This window comes from Gracilinanus agilis, chromosome 2 (assembly GCF_016433145.1).
Source record: "Gracilinanus agilis isolate LMUSP501 chromosome 2, AgileGrace, whole genome shotgun sequence".
Lineage (NCBI taxonomy): Eukaryota > Metazoa > Chordata > Mammalia > Didelphimorphia > Didelphidae > Gracilinanus > Gracilinanus agilis.
Window position 1 is genome coordinate 702,820,818 of NC_058131.1, and position 24,892 is coordinate 702,845,709.

Below are 24,892 nucleotides of genomic sequence, written 5' to 3' on the forward strand. Positions count from 1 at the left end.
AGGTCTCAACTTTTTTTCCACATTCTGAACCATATGTGAGATTCAGCTGAAATCTATCCATTCTCAGAGTGCTTAAAATGAAGAAAACAAAATAGATTTATAAAGGAAATCATGTGTATTGAAATATAGTTAACTATATATCATCATCCTATTTCAAGAAACTAAAGTTAAGAACCCTTATATAAGGAGTTGCTTGAGTCACTTAGAAGTTGAGCAACTTACAAAGGGTCAAACAGTTTGTGCCCAAAATAATATTTGAATGTAGGACTTCAAGAATCTCTGATTACTCTATAACACTTCCTCTTAAATGTCTCTAGAAATTTTCTAGAGAATTCAAACTCCAAACCACACAAAAGCTCAGAGTTCTTTTAGGAGATTTTAAAGATGATTCAAAAGGAAAGTTCCCAATAAGATATCTGCAAGCTTCTCAAACAGAGGTCGATTGATAATGGGAGAAAGAACTAAAACCAAAAGAGAACAACTAAAGGAATATTATAGGGAAAGTAGAATAAAAAGGGATCAGTGTAAACAATGTCACTTGAGGGAAGGATCTATCCATACATGTACATAGACATGTATACAAATATGTGTGTATACATACACGTGTCCCCAAGTGTATATGTGCATTATATAAATGTATGAATATGTACATATATTTAATGTATATCTGTGTATATAAAAATTTGAGTGTCTAGCTGCTGGGGGGTTACCAGCAGTCCAGTTCCTCCTGGGGGCGGGACAATTGAGCGAAAATGGAGTGAGAAGAGCCAGAGACTGAGTAGGTTTGCAGTGGCTGATCTGAAGTGTCATCTGCTGATTTTAATTTTTATACCTTTTTTTCTTTATGATCTCATGCAGGTTTTTTTCCCATACATTCAAAATCACATATTAACTTTTGAAACATCACAAGATTGACATTTACCAAATATCTTGCTATGGTTAAACAAAGAAGCAAGCTTGTCAAAAATTATTCATTATGGGCTGGCTTAGTTTGAACTTATTCTTTTCAGCCATGCGTAAGGTACAAATACATCAGTTCCTAGCTAAACATAATAGTTAATTATATTTTAACTAATCATATTATGTATATAGTTATGTTATACTATTCATTCCCATCATCAATCGAGGAGATAGTTATGGTAGTTGATTACATCCAATAAGATACAATAATATCAGTCTGGTCCAATGTTTTGTTCCCATGGTGTTTTTTCTGTTATAGGATCTCTAAGAATACAGTTCTGGTAGGATGATTCTGTGCTAATTTGTCATTGCCTTAATTTCTTTGTGTTTCACTGTTTCTATGGTCTGTAGGAGTTTGGGAACAAACTCAGGCCAGGTATTTTCTTGCTGGGAACTTTAGAAACTTGCATTAACTCACTAACTGCTGGTTTTCTGCTGGGCTGATTCTAGGGGAAATTTCTATACTCTAAGGGGTTGTACAGGGGTTTATTTTTGGATAGTGGGTAGTCTTTGGCTGTGATTGTTCTTGCCATGACCCTGTATTGTTTTTCTGTGTCTCCTTTGAGCTAGATAAGGATACTGATTGCAATAATTTCAATGCAAGTGAATGTCACTGTAAAAAGAATCATATAGGGTAAACTGAGTGTGGGATCTCCATCCTCCTGACAACCTGCTGTGCTGGATTGTCAGAGCTTGTGAGTAGCCGTGTTAACCTCACAGCCTCGATGGTTTCCGGCATCTAGCTCACCCTTTCTCATTTTAAAAATGAGTAAACTGAGGCTCAGGACCCAAAGTCACTTAATTTCTTTGAGACAATCTCTTTTTCTTGCCCAGAATGAAAATATAGTGGCACCTTTGGGGACTTATCCCCTCATTTGTTGGCATAGAAGCTTTAGCTTGCACTATGTTTTCAGCCTTCTCCACACTCCCAGGACCTCATTATATTAGTACTGGACTTAGTCTGGACAACATGATCCCGAGGTCAGAGGTTCCAGCAGCCTCAATTATCCTGGTAATAGGAATGCTGGAAGGCCACTACATGTTTAGGCCACTTTAGATAGTAAGCATACATGAATTATGAGACTAGGAAAGATTTTGCTTTCTAGATTTAAACAGTACCTAGTACTATCCCTATTACCAAATGTAATCAATTTGTTTTAATTGATCTCCTTGACTGGAATATTCTCTTTCCCAGCCTTTGCTTCCTCACTTCCTCAGGTTTCTGCTAAAGTTCCACCTTCTGTCATAAGTCTTTTCCAATTTTCCTTAATCTAAGAACTTTCCTTTTGAGACTCTCCCCAAAATACTCAGAATAATTTTTTATACTCACTTAGATTTTGGCATTGGTTCTCCTCTATTAGAGGGAGAGCCTTAACTGTTCTTGTTTTTCTTTCTTTGTTTCTACAGGGAATTACAGAGTGTCTGTACATAATAGGTGCTTAATCAATAACTGCTTCTTCACTTGAATAGCAGATCCTGCATCTAAAAATGACATTCTTCTGTCTCCCACTATACCTCTCTTCATTCCCTTTATTCCATCCTACAGCTAAGAAATGACAGCATTCAAGTCAGTTACATGTGAGGAATTCTATGTGTGTGATGGAGATTCTGTATTTGTCAAGCATGTACACTTGAGAACAAATCATGAAAAGGAAAGGGGGCAGTTTTCACCATGTTTCTTGCTAGCGGAGACATATTCTGTAATTAGAGTAAATAACTTGTCCCTGGCTTTTGATTCTGACTACCTTAGGGTTTCCCATCATCCTATCTGGCATCAAATAACCCTTGAAATTCCTCTGACCTAAGGCCACCCCCTTGTGAAGTTCTCGCCTCTCCTCAGCAGCTGGCAGTGGCCTGGCTGTAAGCCAGACTGCCTCTATTAGGAGACATCTGTGCTTATCTCCAAAGAGAAGCCTGAAAATTGTTTTGTATTGTAGGACACTCTGGGGGAGATGAGAGAAATTTCTGATCTTGGAGAAAAAAAGAATCAATTCAATAGCAACATGTTGGACTATTTCACCACCACAGGCTGCATTTCTCAAATCTGATACATGTAAAGACTTTGTGAGCCCAGAGCAAACAGGAAACAGCCTCTTTAACTATACTTTAATTGTTTTCTTGAAGGTATATATTTTTTTGCCACCACACCTGACATAGTCCATACCTCACATCAGAGATAACAGGGCATTGGAAGCATCCAGTTCCTCCTGAAATCATTTCCAAAGCTCTGTTCATTTTGTTCCTCACAGTCCTTTTCTCTTGCCACACTGATGAAACAATAGTGATATAGGTTTGGGTCACTATCTTTCTGGAAATTAAAAAAAAAAAAGGTATCACATGCTACTCAGCACTTCTATGTCCTTCAACATCTGTTTTTAGCGAGCCTCTGGACTGTGATATTAAAAGAAAGGCTGCTGAATCTTAAAGATAATATGAAATTAAATTTAGAATGTAAGACTCAATATAACTAAAAGCTTTAGAAAACAGAAACCTTTAATAGGTGGGAGATACAGGCTAAAGACAAGTAGGGATTTCATTTTTTGTCTCTATGAAAATTTAAAGTCATCTAAACCAGTGGTGCCAAATACAATTTCCACTTGAATCAGATTAAAATGTAATTGGGAAATATTTAATTAAATGAATAAAAATGTAATAAAATATAATATTATTTTATATTATCTAAGTCAATATGCTACCCACAGGGAGCCTTTGTTTCTACTTTGATTCAATGCCACTGGTTTAGATGAAGCCCCTTCTTTGATTGATTTAAATTTATATATTTTAAATTTTTTCCCGATTACATATTGATACAATATCAATAATTGTTTCCTGATATTTTCCAAGCCTTGTTTTCTCCCTCTCTCCTACTATTCCTACCTCCCCAGATGGCAAGAAATATGATAGAGGTTACACATGTGTTATCATATCATACATATTTCCATGTTCATCATACTGTGAAATTAGACATATATCACTTACTCTAGAGAAAAAAGTTATGAAGAAAATAAAGTGAATAAAGGTATGTTTCAATCTGCATTCAGTCTCCATCAATTCCTTCTATGGCAGTAGATAGCCTTTCCCTTCATGAGTTGCCCTATAAGCCCATTCTTTCACAAATGAGGAAACAGAATTAGAGAATTTATGACTTGCCCAAGTTCACACAGAGTTAAATGGAAAAGAAAGGATTGAAATCTAAGTCCTCTCAGTCTAAATCCAGTTTTCTTTAGAGAGAGGTGGGTCAGTGTTATTACCTTTACATAGATAGTTTAAACTTCATATTCCTTTCAAAAGACTCCCCATAGTGGGAAATACATATATCCTAATTCTTAAAAAAATCATAATAATCATAATAACTATAATATATAATAATAGTTGACAGATACAAGGATGCTTAAAGGAGACACAGATGCACACACACACACACACACACACTTTTTTTTTCCAAGACAAGCTTGAACTTTGTGGTTATCTCAGGTGATATAATAGCCATGAATGTTATGGTTATGACGTAAAGTCTCATTCTGAGTTTTATCATCATTACAGATCAGAGGAAAACATTTGCATAGCCCCTGTTTTCCCCAACATTCTTAATTTTTATATACATTTTTGTGCACATGCTCATACACAAATGTATGTCCTATGAGAAAATGACATTGCAATAATTATAAGACTAAAACATATCCATGACATATTTCACATATATACCCCACTTAACACTCAAATAACCACACACACACCCTAGTTCAAGCTTATATCACCTATTACTTTAAATATTACAATAGCAACCTAGAATGTTTGGTCTCCCTATCTCAAGGTTCTTTTTAGAAATTCTTTCACAGGGTCAACAAAATAAATTTTCTTAAAGTACAGTTTCCTCATGTTACTTCCTCTTCCATCCAACACAATCCTCCACTCAATAAATTAGATTTAATTTCAATTAGAGGCAACTGAATGGTACAATAGATGTAGCACTGAGCCTTGGATAAGCAAGCCATCGGTTCAAATCTGGCCTGGAACACAGTAGATATATGACACTGGGCAAGTCATGTGATGCATCTTTGTCTGCATCAACTCCATCAAAGGTAAAATGGCCATAATAGTGTAAACTACCTGATAGGATTCCTGTGAGGATCAAATGAGATAAGAATTTTAAACTGTTTAGCATAGTACCTGGCACATATTAGGTGCCTGAGAAATATTTGTTTTCTTCATTCCAATCAAATATGAATTCCCCTGTTTTTAATTAACAACTTATCATAGCTTGATCCCTTCTGAACTTTCCTATTTTTTTTCTTTTCTCCATATCCTCAGTGATCCAGATATTCTGGGTTAATTGGTGTTTTTAACACATCAAATTTTAGCAGCTCTAACTATAGAAAAGGCCTAGAGAATATCCCTCTTTACTTCTGCCTGTTAAAAATCTAGATTCCTTTAAGACTCACCTCAGATATCCCATTCTTCAGGCTTTTCCTAATTCATCCAATTTCTAATGGCTTCCTCCACAAACTGGTTAGTTTGAAGTTATCTATCTCTACCCACATATGTACATGAATTTCTTTGTGGATCCATGTGTATATATGTATATGTGTGTTATGTATAACATGCATATTTATACATGTATATATATATAAATGCAAATGTCCAAATTTTTATGACATCTTCCCATTTTAAGGTAAGTTCTTTAATGATAGGGACTATTTCAATCTTTGTCTTTCTAGTCCCAGTGTTTATAATAGTGCATATTACATAGTTGATACTTGATAAATTCTTGTTGATGGATTGGGTAGAACTATAATGAAACAGAACTATGAACCTGCTGAAGTTTCTTCCTATGATCCTCACCCTGAAATCTTCTCTTTGTTCTGCATAAGGCTATTGCTATAACATATATACCAACCTCTATCACTTGCTTGTATGGGCTGCTTTTTTTAGCCTTCTGTCTTAGAATAAATACCAAGTATTGGTTCCAATACAGAAGAACAGAAAGATCTAGGCCAGTGATGGTCAAACATTTTAAAGAAGGGCCCAAAGGAAAGGAAATGCTCATCTGTCAGTCTGTTTCTAAGGCAACTATTTAGAAGTTTCATCATATTGTATCCTGCTCATTATATTCATCAGATTAGGAATAATGTCGAGAGACTGGATGGAACATTTCAGGGGACCTGTATCTGGCCTGTGGGGCCATATTTTGCCCAGCACTGGTCTAAGCAATGGGTATAAGTTACTTGCCCAGGTTCACATAGCTAGGAAGTGTCTGAGACCAGATTTGAATCCAGAACCTCCAATCTCCAGGTCTGGTTTTCTAACCATTGAGCCATATAGCTGCCCCCCATGGGGCTTTCAATGTCACTCTGACTTCCCATGTACTCACATGGTCTTGTCTACTCTTAACAGTACCCTAAATTTAGTACTCCTTTTGTTTTCCTACCTAGACTATTCTACTGCTACAAATTGCTTTGCTAGTTATCTAAAAATGTGTTAATATATGTTCATGATTGGCTATTTTATGCATCACTGAAGGGATTTATAAATTGACATTTTTAATGACTATGAGAAAGCATGGTTTTACTCCAGGGGAGTAAATCATGGGAATTCAAATAGTTTGTTAGATAAAGCATCACAAAAACACTTTGGTAATGGCATAAAAACCTCAAAATTGTCACAGTATCATAAACAGAACAAGAGGTCTTTCTGAAAGGTTTCCTCCTTAGAGATGTTCCTTATCCAACAAATTGACTGCTTTCCCCTAGGAGATAATACTAACAAGAACTAAAGAGTCACTGAATTTCACAGGAAGGCATAGTTTCAGAAGCCATGTGGTCTAACAAATAACTAGAAAGGTAGTTTCCCACTCCAACATACTCTGGATTCCCTCCACATTATCAATTCCTTTTCTAGACTATGACACCTCTAACTAAATTAAATACTACAGATATGGCCTAAGGACAAAGTTCAAAGGACTTTTAGTCATCTTTTTCCTTTATGCAAAGTCACTGTGACCATAATTAAAGACTGCACTAGATCTGTTGGCCTTCATATGAGACAACTTACTCAATGTCAATTTGAAATCTTCCACATACAATAGTTGTTTTTCAAAATGAATTCTGTTTAGCTCTGCCTCCTCATCTTGGGCTTATACAATTGGCTTTTCAATTCATCTCTAAGATTTCATATTTATTGATATTAAATCTAATTTTGTTTATCTTGGTGTGATATTCTAGCCTGCCAAAATGCTTTGTTTTTATTTAAATTTATTTAAATATTTTTAATTCATTAGCTATTAAATATTTCTTTTTCAGATCCAAAGTAATTATGTATGGCAGTTATGCTTTTAACTAAATCTTAAGTAATTTGTAAGAAAAATGTTATACTTACAATGTAAGGCTAATAATGAATCTGTAGGACACTTTAGTTGATCATTTTTTTCCAAACTGACATTACCACTGGGTCTTGTTATTCAACATACCTTTCCTGAATCAACTTAATTTTATTACATTTTGCCTATAATTTTTTATCTTACATTTTCTACAATAATAAGATAAAGACTTCATGGAATCCTCTTTAAAATCATGGAATTCTCTTTAAAATCTAGTCGATTATTCTAGTTAAACTCTTAAAAATAAAGTCTGTCCTACATGATACATATTCAAAGTACTCATATTGACAATTAGTGAAGATCTTATTTTTGAGATATTTATTACATATCACTTTAATATTAGTTTCTAAAAGTTTTCCAAGATGCAATGCCAACCTTATTGATCCAATGATTTCCATAATTCTGGCACTTTGTTTTTAATTGAGACATTTAGCCTTCTTTAATAATGTAGAATCTGTCACATTCAACATTTTTAGAAATCACTGAGTTAGTTCAGCAATCAAATCTTCAAGATATTTCCATTGGGCCAGGTGGCATGAACACATTTAGTAAAGCTACATACTTTCTTATTATTCCCTTAATTCCATAGAAAACCAAACATCTAAGAGAAGGAGACACAGACATTTAAACATTCTCCTGCTTGTCTCCCTGTCAGCACATTAATTACAGGACATGGTGTTACATCTGTTTTTAATGGAGCTTCTTAGAAAACCTAGAACATGCAACAATTCCTTTTCCCAGAGACTTGTCGGAGTTTTACTCTCACTTTATTAAAAACCAAAAATCAAAAGTGTACAAAAGGTACTGATGTGTTCCAGTCAAATTAAATATCCCAATGCCAATCTGTCTTTTCTACTTATTCAGAATTACTGGAAATGCTTTCTTTACAAATGGGATCATAATGCTTCTCAACTATTAGCATTATGGAGCTGTCCTTCACCTCAGTGCTGAACAATCTTCTTTCAGCTTTGTCATAATATGATTTTAGCATCTTTGTACCTGACAATTCTAAAATATCTTAGCATAAGATTAAACAACAACAACAACCTTAACTTCTGTCTTAGAATCAGTTCAAAGTAGAAGAGTGACAAAGGCTAAGGAATTAGGGGTAAGTGATTTACCCAGGGTCACACAGCTAGAAAGTAACTGAGGTCAAATTTGAACCCAAGTCTTTAATTACTCCTGGTCTGGCATACTATCCATTGTGTAATATAAATGCTCTTGCAAAGGAATAAAATTAAGAAGGCTTTACATTATATTGCACAGGTGCTTGTTGATTGTAGAAAAAAAACCTTAGGTTGAAACTCAAGAGCCAAGAGGAATTTCTAATTTCTTCTTGGGAAGGAATATTTTCATGTATTGATTCTGAGAGTTAATAAAATCATATATTTAATCAGATTATTGATATAGTTTGCACAGTAAATTTCTTTGACTGAAATCTGTTTCTGTCAAAAACATTTTCAGAAAATGTTAAAATAAATTAGAAACACTTTTTCTTGATATTTCTTTTTTGCCTTATTCATATATCTAGCAATCATTTTGCCTGACACAAATTAGGTACATAATATGTGCTTGTTTACTTGGAATTCAAAAATTTGCATTCAAAGGAAACAAGTGCTATCAAGCAAAATATAGGGCTCTTCATAGACAACTATACTGTCATGATGAACCAGGCTTGTTTGAAATAATTTTAACTAAAATACCTATGAGCTTTACTGGGATTTTCCCCAGAGTATCTACTTCTTTCTAATTTATTTTAACATTTTCTGAAAATGTTTTTGACAGAAACAGATTTCAGTCAAAGAAATTTTATGATTGGCATTTTAGTACTGTTAAATTCTATATGTGGCATTGCTTCCTTTCCTCTTCAACTTTAGCTATTCTCTTCTGTTGTCATATTCTAATGGCAAGTTGGCAAAGGAATTTACTGTGCAAACTATATCAATAATCTGATTAAATAGCTCTTTATCTTCACAGAAGGAATGGCCATTCCCAATTTACTTATAAGGTTGAATTTCAATTTGAAAATGCAACTTCTTTTTGATGAACTTTGAGGGGCAGGGTGTCTTATTTGATTTGTCTATTAAAACTGCCTGGATTCTATCTAGAAGTTTTAAATTTGGCTGCTAAAAGAAGCATGTTCGAGCTGAGGAAACCTTTTATGGATAAATTAGTTTGGAAAAAATAAGAATTTAAAATGTCCTATAAGGATTTAGGTAGTATTTGCCAATGGACTAAGGATGGGGCTATAAGAAGATCTATTAAATTAGAAAAAACAGTGGCATAGTGGATAAAATACTGAATCTAGAGACAGGAAGACTTGAATTAAAATATGGCTTCAGAAACTTTCTAGCTGTATGACCCTGTGCAAGTCATCTGACTTCTATTTTTCTCAGTTACTTCACCTATAAATGGAGCCAATGGTAGTGCCTGCTTACAAGGATTGTTGTGAAGATCAAATGAGAAGCTCACTGTAAAGTATTTAACACAGTAGTTGGCACATAGTAAGCATTACATAAATGTTACCTGCCATTGTTATTAATTATTGTTATTAATCTTGATTGAAGTTACTTGCTCATTTCATTTAGATATAAAACTATTGCCAAACAAACCAAAGAGGCACCTGGGAGTTAGAAAACATCTCCAAATATAGTTCAGTCCCCGAAGATGAGCCTGTTTAATGCTGTCACTTAGCATTAACCAACACATAGATATAATAGTTTGTGATGTAGCTTCCAGGAACCTAATTTCCAGAAGGAGTAAGGGAAGACCTTATCATATCTAAAATGCTCAAAGGATACTTTGGGATTAATGAGACCAGTCCAAGTTTCATATCCTCATTCTTCCCCAAATAGAAATTTAAAACTACAATTATATTGACAGGTATATTCTGGGGAGAACAGACATGGCATTTAACAAATTCAGAGAATCACAGAAAATTTATAGGAATCCTTGTCTCTGATGTCACCCAGCAGTTCATATATAAAATAATTTTAGTTTATTGAGGGCTATGAAAACTCAACTGACTTCCTTGTGCTCATGTATCTATTGTAAGTAGGAATCAGGTCTTGAACCTTTGTATTCCTGATTCTAAGACTGACCCTCTGTCAAATATTTAGATTTTTTATAAGAATACTAAGAAAAACTCATGTAATGTTAGCAAAATACATCCCTTCTCATCATTAGAAGGCAACTACAGAAAGATTAATACTTCTTCATTGAAAAGGAAAATGAGGATAGATATTCTCAGAGTACATGATGAAGAGTTTAAAATTGTGCAGAAATAATTTTCACAACAAACCAATGACATTTCACTAAGCAATATTGAAGACTACAAATAGGTTTCGTGTCACTGGGTTCGTTAAATTTATCTGAAATTGGTTTGCATCTGGTTCAAGCTCATATATTAAATAAGCTAATGTAGATATGTGGAATCAAAGGGCTCATCTATGATTGGCATGCATAAGGAACTTAACCAGAAATATATCTATAAAGAAACCTTGGACAAATGACTGTCATGCAGATTTGTTTATAGAAGCAGAGGAATTTATAATGGCAGTTTAGGATCAGCTCATTACCACCAGAAATTTCAAAAGGATTATACTTAATGAGCCTAAACATATTGTTCATTGCTGATTATTCAAGGAATCAGTAGATACTGTCAACACATCACTACAGGCTTCCAAAAAATAGGATATGCCAAAATACCAAGCAAGATACAAACTGGTGACTAGATTTATATATCAAAAGATAGGTATTTTTTCATAAAGTAGCAGTAATGCACATGTAAACTTCCTAGAGAATGCAACAAAATCATCTGCTCTAAGGTCTACTGTCACAGAAAAAAACTTGTCCACAATCGTCTAGACAAAATATTTAATCAAAACTTAGGAGCATTTTAATAGATGCCAGCATATTAAATACTTCTAATCTCTAATCTGTGTGCAATAAAATGTGTTCAAACTCTAGAGACAATGAAAGAAATAAAATTTGTGTAGAAAAAGAAAGAGATATGTATAATTGGGCTCATGTTATTGGTGATTGGAATTATTCTGTAGAGGTGTACAGTGTGCCTAAAGAAAATAAACTTAGGTACTAGTCCTTTTATTCAATTACAGAAAATATGCATTTTATATGCCTGTACAATAGTTTGTAGCAAATAACATACAAAAATGGTAGATAAAAATTTTACCAAGACATTTTATAACTGAACACCATCAACTATGGAAAGGGATGAATATAATGAGAAAATACTCATGACTTAAAAGTCGACGAAACATTTTCTCCATGAGAAATTTCTGAAGTATATATCGCAGGTAGTATCTTCTGCATTTTAAAGCAAAGGACATAAGCTTGGTGAGGTGATAATTTTTTCATGCTTTCCCAGATAATTGTTAAATATCTTAGAGTTATGGATTTCAAGGGACTACAAACAAATGTGCTAGTCTGGCAAAGGACAGTGTGGAACTTCATAGTGGGTGGGATCAGGATAAAAGGATTTGGAAATTATTTAAGATTATGTAGAAGAAGCCATTTAAATGATGATTTCAGAAAAGCATACAAGTTAAAAAATTGGTTGGCAATTGGAATTTGTGAAGTATAACATTGGATAAAAATATGTATTCTTCCAACATCTCAGTAAAATTAAGAACACTCTATTACATAGATTCCTGATAGTTAACTGAGAGGATAGAAGCCTCCCCAAATCTGCCAAATATATATGGGTCATGACTTGTATCATTGGACGTATTATTGTATTAATGAGATCACAATCTTATTGGAGTATCTTCACTGCTTAAGGTCTGTAACTGGAAAATGAACACAGATTTCCAAGATCCATTCCCATAACTCTTGTTCAAACTTAAAAACATCTAAGAAAACACTTATATTAGTTTGTTCTTGTTGTTGGTTTGCTTATTTATTTGTTTTAGGAAAGAGAAGTGAAGTACTAAGACTCTATTTAATAAAAAAAAACATCAAGAAAAGGGAATGGATGCTGCATTTCTCTGAGGAATAATAGTTAAAATATGTTGCCTATAATTGGCTTTACTTCATTTTGGAAGAAAGTGAATTTCAGAGCTAAAATATTTCCACAGCAAATATTTCCTAAATGTACATGTCAAGATACCTAAGCAGCTATTATTTTCAAAAAGGAAAATACTAGCTAGATCTTTTTTTTTTGTCTATAATGCTTGGGGATTGCCATAGTTGAAAATATGCCTAAACTTTTCATTCCAAAATAACATTTGTCTTTATTATAACATTCTATCATTGATACTGAGATAGAAAGAGAGAATAGTTATTACTTTTTTTTAAATCTGTTTTGGCTTGTTTTTAGAGTATAATTAAGACAGTTTTCAGTGTGTTTCTAATATGTTAGATGAGTTTTATATTCAAAATTCACGTAGACTGTTAAATGCTTTAGTGTTCCTTGCACGATTAGAAATTGATATCAGCAGCAAGGAAGTCACACCTCAAGAACTCTGAGGTCTAGCAATTGAAACTCTGAGGGATGATGCTGATGTAGTATTATTATTTTGAACAAATATAGGATGCTTTCTTTATTTTAGCCTGAATCTTCACAGATTTTCTGAGATACTTATGTGTGAGCAGCCTAGGAGATATGGTTTGACTGATGATAGCTATATACAGACATATACAAACATGTACTACATGTATACATGAATATATATGCATATGTGTATATACACATATACATGTATACAAACACATAACATATGTGTTTTATGTGTCTCTGTATTCCCACACATATCATTAAGCACTGAATATATTCCAGGCACTATGCTAAGCACTAGAAATAGAAATATAAGCAAAAACAAGAGGATCCCTGTCCTTAAGAAACTTATAATCTAAAGAAAGAAGATAATGCATAAATGAAGTTGAAAGAGAAAATGAAATGGAAATGGGAAGGTAAGAGTTACCCACTTGCAGGCCAAGGAAGTATTACTATAGGTTGAACAAAATTAGAAGTGATCAGAATGACTCACCATCCTCCTCTTTATATAGCATAGGAGAAGGATTTTTTTTTTAAATCTCTAGTTTAGGCTTCCATGTTATTAGTCATAACTTTTCTTTCTCAGATGCTGATATGGGGGGAGAGAGAGAAAGAGAGAGAGAGAGAGAGAGAGAGAGAGAGAGAGAGAGAGAGAGAGAGAGAGAGAGAGAGAGAGAGAGAGAATCCTTCTCTTAGTAAACAATTTACCCGAATTCTATTAAAATTAAGGAGGGAAGATCATAAATATAAGTGGCAAGCATTTGTATTTTAAGGGCAGCAAGCATGCTCTATGACTTCTACTACCAGGGTGTAGTTTTCATTCTACTTCACTTCTGCTACAGTGAGGAAAATACAGAATGTTTAATACTTAATTCAAATTGTCTGCCTGCCAGCCTAGGGAAATCAGTTGTCTGTCTCTCAAGAAAGTCACACTATCAAAATGCTAATATTTTTCCTCATCAGTCAAATGACAATTCTTACCCCATTGACCCTGTGAATTCTCCTTAACTTGACAGTATCAAAATTAATTACTTTTTTCGAGGATGTTGAAATCTGGTGACTCACATGCTCATGTTGCTGATTTCTCCAGAAAGAAGAGAGATGAGAATCTTGGTGGTGGGTTGGGGGAAGCGATTAAGAAAACGAGTTCTATCATTCTTATTGCTACCATACTACTTCCAGTGAAAGTTTATTTCCTAGGAAAATTATTGCTGCCTACTCTTAGCTCCCTAAGCCACAGAGAAAATTTCAACCCTCAGATATGCTTCACTTAGTATCAACAACAATATTGTTTTAATTAATACTGTAAAGAATTTAAAGCATTTTTTATATTTCACTTTTTACATATTTTTACATTCTTTATATATTTTTATTCTGTCTACTCTAGTCTCCAAGGTATTCCTCCTTCGTTGGACATTACTAGACTTTATCCAGAAACTCTAAGAGATATTTCATGTATGCATATGTTTATGGAAGGAAGTTGTTGCCAGGGAGCAAAAAAAAAACAACTCCTAAAATCTTTGAAGATTTTTCAAAAAAAATCATTGTTGGTACACATGCAGAGCCCTCTTTCTTCAACTTTAGTAAATAGTCACAAAAATATGTGAATCCTAAGACTTACTGGTTTGTAAATAAATATATATATACATATATGTATATATGTATATATATATTTTACCTTTTCAAGGATTTCAGACATGACACATAATATAGCTAATTAGATTTCCTGCTCAGGAAGCAGACAGCTAGACCACTGCCCTAGGCAGGTAACCTCAGATGACTGCTTTTCTTCACTCAATTTTTCTGTAGCTAAGATGAGAATTCTCTAACTGAAAAGATACAGTAAACATGCTCGGAAAATGCCAATGAATATTAGTGATAACACAGTGGGTGTTCATCTCAAAGCTGACAGCTTATATCACAGACAATAGCAGAGCCAAACTTCTTGAATCTATCATGTGAAGATGTAGGTGATAATGTAAAAACAAACAAATAAAACCAAACAAAAACTTGCATTTCCTCAAATTATATAAATGTTGCCACACCAGTGGTTACAAAGCTGTGCACAAGTTCCTAGAACTTTTGGTCGTCTCCCATTCCCATTTATTACTTGTGAATTATATTAATCATTCAAATATGGAATCATTAAACCATGTAATAAATTATCTTCCTGCAATGCAAGAATCCACTTTATACCAAACCTCCTTTATAATGCATTGGAAAAAAAATCATTCATACGGTCAACCTCTAAACAGATCACCAAGTCTTGGGGTATCCAACTAGAGACCTCTCTCCTTGATGACATTGGTCCATTAACTATGATTTTTTTAATTCAGGCTATTAAAGCATAAACAAATCCATCATTCTGTACTTTCATCTAGATTACACCTCTATCTTGTCAATTAAAAGCACATAAGGTTTTAACACATATTTTGTTGAAATATACATATATATGTTCATATATATATAGAGAGAGAGAGAAGATACACATATCTTCTCTATGACCACAGTTTGTAGTATATTAGTTTTACTTTTAATATTTTAAGAACTTTATTTCCATATTATTGGTTCTCTTCATATATTTTATTTCATATATTAAAAAATATTATTCTGAGCATAGTTTCATAGAATTGCCCTTCCGCAAGTGATGTTACCCAGTCATGGAAGAAGATGATACTTGATCCAGTAGAGATACAGAATATTAGATGGACAGATTGACTGAATGCTAATTTTAACTTTGATTACTAATAGAATTTGGTTTTCTTTCAAGAGATACTCTTGAGCAAATAGTGACACAATTCCTTACCCAAAATTATGTTCCTTGAAAATCAGCAAAATTTATTAATGAGATAATTGCAAGTGAACATTGATGTTACTTTCCCCTTCTTGAACTCAACATTTATTAGAGTGAGAAAGAATAGATATATTTCATTTTTAGATATATGGTACCCAGGCAAAGGTCAATGGATTGGGCAGACAAATTAAAAAAAAAAACACAAGAAAGCAAACAAATTAAGAATCCCCAAATGAAAACTAAATTAGAAATCCTAAAAACTAAAGGAGAAATTAATAAAATTAAAAGTAAAAGAACTATTGAATTAATAAATAAGACTAGAAGCCAGTACTGTGGGGATTAAAATTAATATGAAAAATGCTAAATATTATATTCATGAATACTTTATTAATAATAAACTAACAGAGACCTAACTAAAAGGTTACTAAGCAGCGCACTCCCAGTAACAAAAGAGAAAGAACGAAGTAGGGCCTCAGAACTTATACAAATGTGAACATGCAAATGTAAACAAAAGGAAAAGCCTTCTAGTAATATAGAAAGGAACTCTAGGCAATATGTTCTTTAGGGGTTCAAGATTTTCCTACTATACATTACTTTGAAAAAACAAATAAAATAGATACTAGTCAATCTAATAAAAAAGGAAAGAAGAAAACAAAATTAACAGTATAAAAGATGAAAAGGGAGAACTCACCTCTAACGAAGAAGAAATTAGGGCAATCATTAAAAACTATTTTGTCGGTGGCAGCTGGGTAGCTCAGTGGATTGAGAGTCAGGCACTTCCCAGCTGTGTGACACTGGGCAAGTCACTTGACCCCCATTGCCCACCCTTACCACTCTTCCACCAAAGAGCCAATACACAGAAGTTAAGGTTTAAAAAAAACAACTAAAAAACTATTTTGTCCAATTATATAGAAATAAATACAGCAACCTAGGCAATATTGGTGAATATCTACAAAAATGTAAATTGCCTAGACCGGTCATGAGCAAACTACAGCCTATGGGCCAGAGGCAGGCTCCCTGAAATGTTGGGGGTCGGCATTATTCCTAATCTGATGAATACAATGAGTAGAATACAATACAATGAAACTTTGAAAGAGTTGCCTTAGAAACAGTCTGACAGATGATCATTTCCTTTCCTTTGGCCCCCTCTTTAAAAAGTTTGACCATCACTGGCCTCAAATAACAGAAAAAGAAATACAATACTTAAATAATCTCATATCAGAAAAAAAATGAACAAGTCATCAAAGAACTCCCTCAAAAAAAAATCTCCAGGACCAGATGGATTCACAAGTGAATTCTATCAAACCTTCAAAGAAGAACTAATTCCAATACTATACAAACTACTTGACACAATAAGCAAAGAACTTCTACCAAACTGCTTTCAGGACACAAATATGGTACTGATTCCAAAGCCAGGCAGACCAAAAACAGAGAAAGAAAACTACAGACCAATCTCCTTAATGAACATAGATGCAAAAATCTTAAATATAAAGGGTTATTCATTATGATCAGTTGGGATTTGTACTAGGAATGAAAGGATGGTTCAACATTAGGAAAACCATTCACATAACTGACCATATCAACAAGCAAACCAACAAAAATCACAGGATTATCTCAAGAGGCGGAGAAAAAGCCTTTGACAAAATATAATATCCATTCCTATTGAAAACATATAGAAGGACCTTTCCTAAAAATAATAAACAGTAAATATCTAAAACCATCAGCAAGCATCATATGCAATGGGGATAAATTAGAAGCCTTCCCAATAAGATCAAGAGTGAAACAAGAATGCCCATTATCACCTCTATTATTTAACATTGCACTGGAAACACTAACAGAAGCAATTAGAGAAGAAAAATAAATTGAACATATTAAAATAGGCAATGGGGAGACCAAGCTATCACATCTTGCAGATGATATGATGGTCTATGTAAAGAATCCTAGAGAATCAACTAAAAAGCTTGTGGAAATAATCAACAGCGTTAGCAAAGTTGCAGGAAACAAAATCAACCCACATAAATAATCAGCAGTTCTATATATTTCCAACACACCCAGCTGCAAGAATTAGAAAGAGAAATTCCGTTTAAAATCACCCTAGACAAAATAAAATACTTAGGAATCTATCTGCCAAGAATTATACGAACACAATTACAAAACCCTTTCCACACAATTAAAACTAGATCTAAACAATTGGAAAAATATTAATTGCTCATAGGTAGGACAAGCAAACATAATAAAAAATGACAATCCTACCCAAATTAATCTATTTATTTAGTGCTGTACCTATTAAACTACCAAGAAACTTTTTTAACTGAAGTAGAAAAAACTATAACAAAGTTCATTTGGGAGAATAAAAGATGAAGAATATCAAGGGAAATAATGAAAAAAAAAATGTGAAGGAAGGTGGCCTAGCAGTACAAGATCTTAAACTGTACTATAAAGCAGGGGTCATCAAAACAATATGTTATTGTCTAAGAGACAGAAGGGAGGATCAGTGGAATAGAGCTGGGGTCATTGACCTCAGCAAGACAGTCTAGATTTATGGTACCCAAACTGACTTTTCTATGACCTGTCCTTGATAAGACCAATTGGCTAATAGCGATCAACACACTTCTGTTTCAATTATCACATACTATTCCATCAATGATAGTTTCTAGAATTTTGGCAAGAACTTAAGCCAATTTCAGAAGAATCCAGTGTGAAGATTCCTTACTCTGATTCAACATGGTTATTGCACTGCACAAAAAAATTATATAGAAATCATATAGAAGATTCTCAGGAATCAAAAAAGTAATAAAATTATCCTCCATGTGTGGTTCCTTAGAAGAGAGTGCCTAGGGAAGAAACTCCCCAAAATCAACAAGTCCTTTTTTCTGCCCAAGAAATACAGACATCCAAACTTATAGTTTTTTCCTGTGATTTTTTATCCACCCCAAAGTAAAAGACAACTGTAGTTTGCAGAAAGGTGACCCTCATTCTAGTGAATCTCTTTTTATCCCAAAGGAAATCCCAAAGGCATCAAGTCTAAAGCTACCACCTTGAAGGACTTGGATTCCTTCTGGAAAGTAGTACCATAATCAGTCAATGGAAAAAATGTTGAATAGATTTGAATTGAATATGATACATGGATAGTGAGAAGAAATACCTAACAAACAACAAGAAATATAATAAACAGAATAGGGATGCTTTGCTACTAGCACTGGCAAGGGGGTGAATGAGGAAAATTTCAAGAGTCACTTCCTAGACATCATCAGTAAAAGCAAAAATGCCCTAGAGAAAAATCTCAAGAGTTCAAGTGAATAACAAAAACCCAGCTCTCCCTTTCATTTATTTTTGTAGCATCTGTCCTTTTGAATTAGTGTTTCTGCCTGTGGTGTTCTAGTTGAAACAGTGAGTAAGTGTAACACTTGCTTTTAAAAGGGCTGTTGATTTGGGGGAAGTAAAAGCAACATCCTAGTACTGTAGCAACCTTCAAATACTTGGAGAGCAGGAGGTGATGGGAATATTGATGAGGCAACTGGTCAGAATCTTCAAAACACCCTGAAATCAAACTGTATATTGAAAACTTTATCAGGAATTTTAAAATGAAGTGTGGGAAAATATAAAAATGTTTAGAAAATAGGCTTTCGGAAAAAGTGGTATAATATGTATTGGAAAGAAAATAGACGAGAGTACATGAGGTGTCATTCCAAGTCTTCTATTAATTAGCTATTGGAAAACTAATCAAGTCATTTAACTACTCTGAGTCTCAGTTTCTTCTTTTATTCTGTAATGTAGGAGCAAAGTCATTAGTTTAGAGACATTAGCTCAATATGCAATTCTACCATTTATACTCTGGGTGACCTTAGTCAAATAATTTGTTCCTTCTGTTTCCTCATTTGTGAAGCAAGAAAATTGTCTTCTCTAAGTTCCTTCCAATTCTAACAGTCTATAGGTTTGGAAATTAATGTAATAATTGTTCCTCACCCAAGATCCATTTTTTTAATCTTCATGTAACATATAAAATCTATACATTTTATTTGAAATTAATCTAAGATAGAGGAGTTTCCCAATATAGAATCTCCCCTGAGTAATGTAGATGGGCAAATTATCTCTTTTGTATAGTTTTAGAGAGCTACCTAGAACATTGGGAGATTAAATGTCTCATCCATGGAAAACCACCAAATATATATCTATAGTAGGACTTATTACATGGTTCTTAATAACTCCAAAGCTGGGCTTCCATCTTGATCATGTTACATCTCACTTTCTCCTCCCTCCCATTCATTTATCTATCTATACAGTCCTATGCATTCATACACATACAAGATGTAATAGGAAACACACACACACACACACCAAATTTGCTTGACATAGACCACCAGGCATTCTATAGTTTCAGAAGATTTTTAGTGCTTTAAGTTGCTACTATCCTGACTTCCTCAAAGTAATTGTCACTTTTGTTATTCCAGTTGGACAGTGTCACCTCACTAATCCAGGCTGCCAAGAACTTAATGAATGCTGTTGTCCATACTGTGAAAATGTCCTACATTGCCTCCACAAAGATCATCAAGATCCAAAGTTCTACAGGCCCACGACACCCTGTTGTCATGTGGAGAATGAAGGCTCCTGCAAAAAAGCCCCTAATTAAAAGAGAGAAGCCAGAGGAAGTCTTTGCAGCAGTAAGAAGAGGCTCAACAAAGAAGCAAATCCACCCTGTACAAGTCATGAGTGAATTCAGAGGAAGACAAGTCTACTAACCTGGCTTTTCAACCCCAGCTATTCCATTTGATGACCCCTACTAATTTCACTGCCTTTGTTTTCTACTAGATCACTTCCTTAAGGGCACTAATATTTGAAGTCTAAACAAGTAGCATAGGAGATGTAATGAGTTTGCTGTTCCACTCTGAAAAGCATGGTTTCATGCCACACCTCTTATTTGGAAAGAATTTGTCAGTGTTGGTTAAACTCCTCATCCACACTCCCAAAGACAATCTTGTAGTCATCCCTAACCCCACAACCAACAAAAAATTTGGAAGCTCAATCCTATCCTATCTGTTATCATGTATGTCAATAAGCACCCACTTACTTAGGATGTTGGGATATCTTAATAGAAATCATCATCTTGGTTTTCAAAGGAAAAAATCAATATAAGAATATTTATCAAGTGCCTACTATGTATCAGATAAAGTACTATATATCAGGGATGCATGTCAAACAAACAGTTCCATCATGAAGCCTTTCATAATCTTTTCTTGGTACCAGCCATAGTTTCTTATATGCAGTAGACACAATAAAATGTCTGTTAATGAATTGATAATAATTGATTTTCAATGAATTGATAATAATTTATTAATAGTCTTTTTAACTTTGTCACCTATAACACATCCCCCCAACCTGACTTAATAGTCATGTTTTGTAGAGGTATGTAATCACTGAAGGCAAATTCTGCAAGAGTTCAGCTTTTAATAGGCTGTGTCACACAGAAATCTACCAAGCTTCAGCAACCAAACAACTGGCTATTTCAGTTCAGTTTGAAGTATTTCACACTTGTAAATAAAACGTTTTTAACCTTCCCTCTTTTCTGATGAATATGCTGGTGACAATTAGCCAATGCACAGGCCCCTTTCTTCTGTAGCTTAAACATCTCAAGTGCTGACTTGGAAAAGTCCATAAAAGCACTTGTTGAAAGCGTGGGTCATCACCTATTTAGGAAACCAGGAGTGTACAATAGGTCAGGAAGGTTTCAATAGCACAAAGCAAACGTTCTCAGTATAAATTTGAAATCCTTTTATCAGTCTATAGCAGTTGAGAGAATAGAAGAACTATTGCCTTGAAAACCTCTGGACGTTTGATGAAAAAAGCCAATGTTGTAGAGTATTCCATTGATTACTGAAAGTTTATAGTAATGCAGCTAGAGTGGCTTTGATAATGTTCTTTTAATATATCTTAGCAAAAAAATAGGGGGTCACTATTCAAGTATATAGTTGCCAACAAAAACATGTATTTGAATACACTTTGAATCCCCAAAGTTCCATTCTGATAATGCTCACTTATAGCACCTGGATTTCAAATAGAAACCTCAGTATTCTCTTTGCTCAATCTTCAGTGTTTATTCAAAAGCTATGCTATGTGGTGCATGGAAAAGAATACAGAAGCCAATGGAGACATGGATTCAAATCCCAACTCTGGTACCTCCCAACAACCAATAATAGCCTTAATTTCTTTATATGTAAAATGGAGGCAATAATAGGTATAATACTTTCAAGCCATATTTGCCTTGGATATCATATGAAATAATGCAGGTAAAGTGTTTTGCAAACATTAAAAGTATTATCAAAGCTTATGTTGTGCTAGGGATGAGTGCTGAACTCAGAAGAGACTTGATTTGGAATCCTATCTCTGACATTTTCTTATTGTGTAACCATAAACAAAACAATAAATTTCTTCAGCCTTAATTTCCTTATAAAAATTGGGCTAATAAATAATATCTGTAATAACTATCATCCTGGGTTATTGTGAGGAACACTTGATAAAATGCATGCGAAGTGTTTTGCAAATATTAAAGGGTTAAATAAAACTCAATTATTATTAGTATTATTGCTCCTACTACCTTTCTTAAGTCTGTTGACTATTCCTTATCATTTTCAACCAAAAAAATTTCAACTCAACATCCTCCTCTTTAAATCACACATATCTTTAAATTTCCCTCTTTATAGTTTCCTTTTAAATACTATTTATCATTCTTTAATTGTTTTATACTTGAATCTGTACTTTATATTCCTTTGAGGGCAATAGAGGCAAAATGAAGACCACACCTTTCCAGTTGTCTCATGACTTTCAAAGATCATTTTGTTCCAGTTTGCTTTGTGAAGCAAACAAAACAAACAAACAAACAAAAAAAAAAACACTTAAAATTTCTGTTATTAAGTGAAAAGAGTTGTATCCAGTGTTAGAGGATGTTAATTCAAAATCCTGGTATCTTAATCCCCTAGAAATTTGGACAAAATTAATCCTTCTGTCATATTCTTGTCCACAGAATTAGTGTGTTCAACTAAGGTCTTTGCAGCTCAAAATCTATGACTTAGTGTGACTAGTAACAGTATATGTTGGAATTGATAGAAATGATTTTGTGTCAGGAAGTCTAGGGTTCAAGAATTAACTCTGCTACATTGTATTGTAAATTTGTGATTCTTGGCAAGTCACTAAACCACTCAGAATTCTAAAGAACTCTTAAAGATTATAAGAAAGAAAGAAAATCCACTTTGGTAGAGAATTTACTCTTCCAGACATTTGCTGTATCAATGTTATAACGGGTACAATATCTCTATATCTCTGTGTGTTTGTCTCTCTCTTGCTCGCTCTCTTTCTCTCTATTTCTTTCTCATATATACACATATTTTTGCTCATACAAGTTCATATAGATGCATATATGCAAGCATGAATGAGTAATAAGAATTTTCCTTCATATTTCCCCCAAAATATTACAAAAATCAAAACAAATTCTTTGTGAGGAAAGGTGTGTGGTAGATAGCCAAAATATGCTAATATTTTATGATTTTAATAAGGAACTTCTCATTCTGAAAAATATAAATCCATTTGACAGGACTGCATTATTTGAATTTCCATGCACAAACTTCCACTAAGAGGTAATTTAAAAAATTAGCACCAGATTCTTAATTTCTCAGGCTCCAACATAATACTATGTCCTAAATATCTCAGACAGATCCATTCTCCACAATTTTAGGAGAACAACAATAATTCAGATGTATTTGGGATATCTTTGGTTAAATTACATAGATAATGTATCCAACATTTCCCATTCTATGTCCAAACTTCTTTTTAAAAAAGGGAATTACCCACCCTTACCAATCTTCCACCTATGAGACAATACACCGAAGTACAAGGGTTTAAAAAAAAAAGAAAAGAAAAAAAAAGGGAATTACACAATCTTCGAGTAGGAAGAGATATCAAAAATTAGCTAGTCTAACAAACATTTATTTAACTGATTAAAAATCAACTTTGCAATGAACCTCACATGTTATCACTCACCTGTTTATTACACAATGTGTTTATGAGAGACTAAACTAGAAAACCTTCATCTTCTTTTCAAATGAAGATATATTAGGTTCTTGATATTCAAATTAGAAATAGATAGAAACTAATTTCTCAGGTAAATTATTTTGATTAAAGTATCCTTATTACAGGTTAGCAGTATAGAATCTTACATTGGGAGGGACCTTAGAGGTTAAGTATACTGACACCTATGTGTATTTACTGATAGTTCTACCTTGAGAAAACCTATTCTTCCTGAATTATTTATTTTTTCATGCATAGAGGAGAGTTAGACTGAAAACATTTTGAAGTGGTTTATCTCTAAATCTGAAATGTGCTTTCTGTTAAAGCTCTTCCAAAATAAATAACAATCACATTAAGAAATAATATCAAACTACAATAGAAATGTTGTTAAACTTCTGTTTAAGAAGAAAAAAAGTATTAACTACAGTTAAATAATGGTTACTTAAATCTAAACAGAAACCTCATTGCTGATTTATTATTTAGAAAATCAAATTCCTTAGGACCTCATACTTTTTTCAGATATGAATTTAGGAACACAGTGTTCTTTCTGCTAGGAAAATATGGGAAATATGAATTTAAGGGTCTATCAAATAATCAATTTGACAGTAAAAATATTTTGCCAGATAGGTGTAATTGTGTGTGGGAGGAAGATAATGATAAAATCAAGAGAGAGAAATAGCATCTCAAAGACATTTTTGTACTTACTCCAAGAAAAAATAAATTGACATTTAATTCATAGAAGATTCTGGAAATGACAATAGCATCCCCATTTTGATAGACTGTGATGTAAAAGTCAATATAATACAGTGGGAAGAGCTTGGACTAAGATGTCAGAAGGCCTGGGTTGTATATCTGCTCTTGTATATTACAAACCAGAGTGTATTTGACAAATCATTTACCATCCTTGAACCTCAGTTTCCTCAGCTATAAAACTTAGAGAGGTTGAAGATTGTCTTCTTTCTAGTTCTAAAGACCATTAGATGAAAAAGTTTCATTATCCCAAGTCATTGCTACTTATATAAGTAATAGGTTCTCAATTCATTTGTTATACTTTGTGAACAATAAAATAATGAACAAAGGCAACAAATACTTAATAGATATTTTGCTATCAGTAGGATAGAGAGAGAAGAGAGAAGAGAGAGAGAGAGAGAGAGAGAGAGAGAGAGAGAAAGAGAGAGAGAGAGAGAGA

At 33.6% G+C, this 24,892-nt stretch overlaps 1 protein-coding gene across 1 annotated transcript in view; it reads left to right on the plus strand.

Moving 5' to 3' along the window:
* CTNNA3 (catenin alpha 3) overlaps positions 1-20,384 on the plus strand; it is a 2,010,564-nt gene extending 1,990,180 nt beyond the window's left edge. The window contains exon 17 of the mRNA XM_044660319.1: positions 20,097-20,384. Within this exon, the coding sequence (XP_044516254.1) occupies positions 20,097-20,384 (288 nt within the window). The remainder of the gene's footprint in view (positions 1-20,096) is intronic.
* Positions 20,385-24,892: the final 4,508 nt, after the last annotated feature.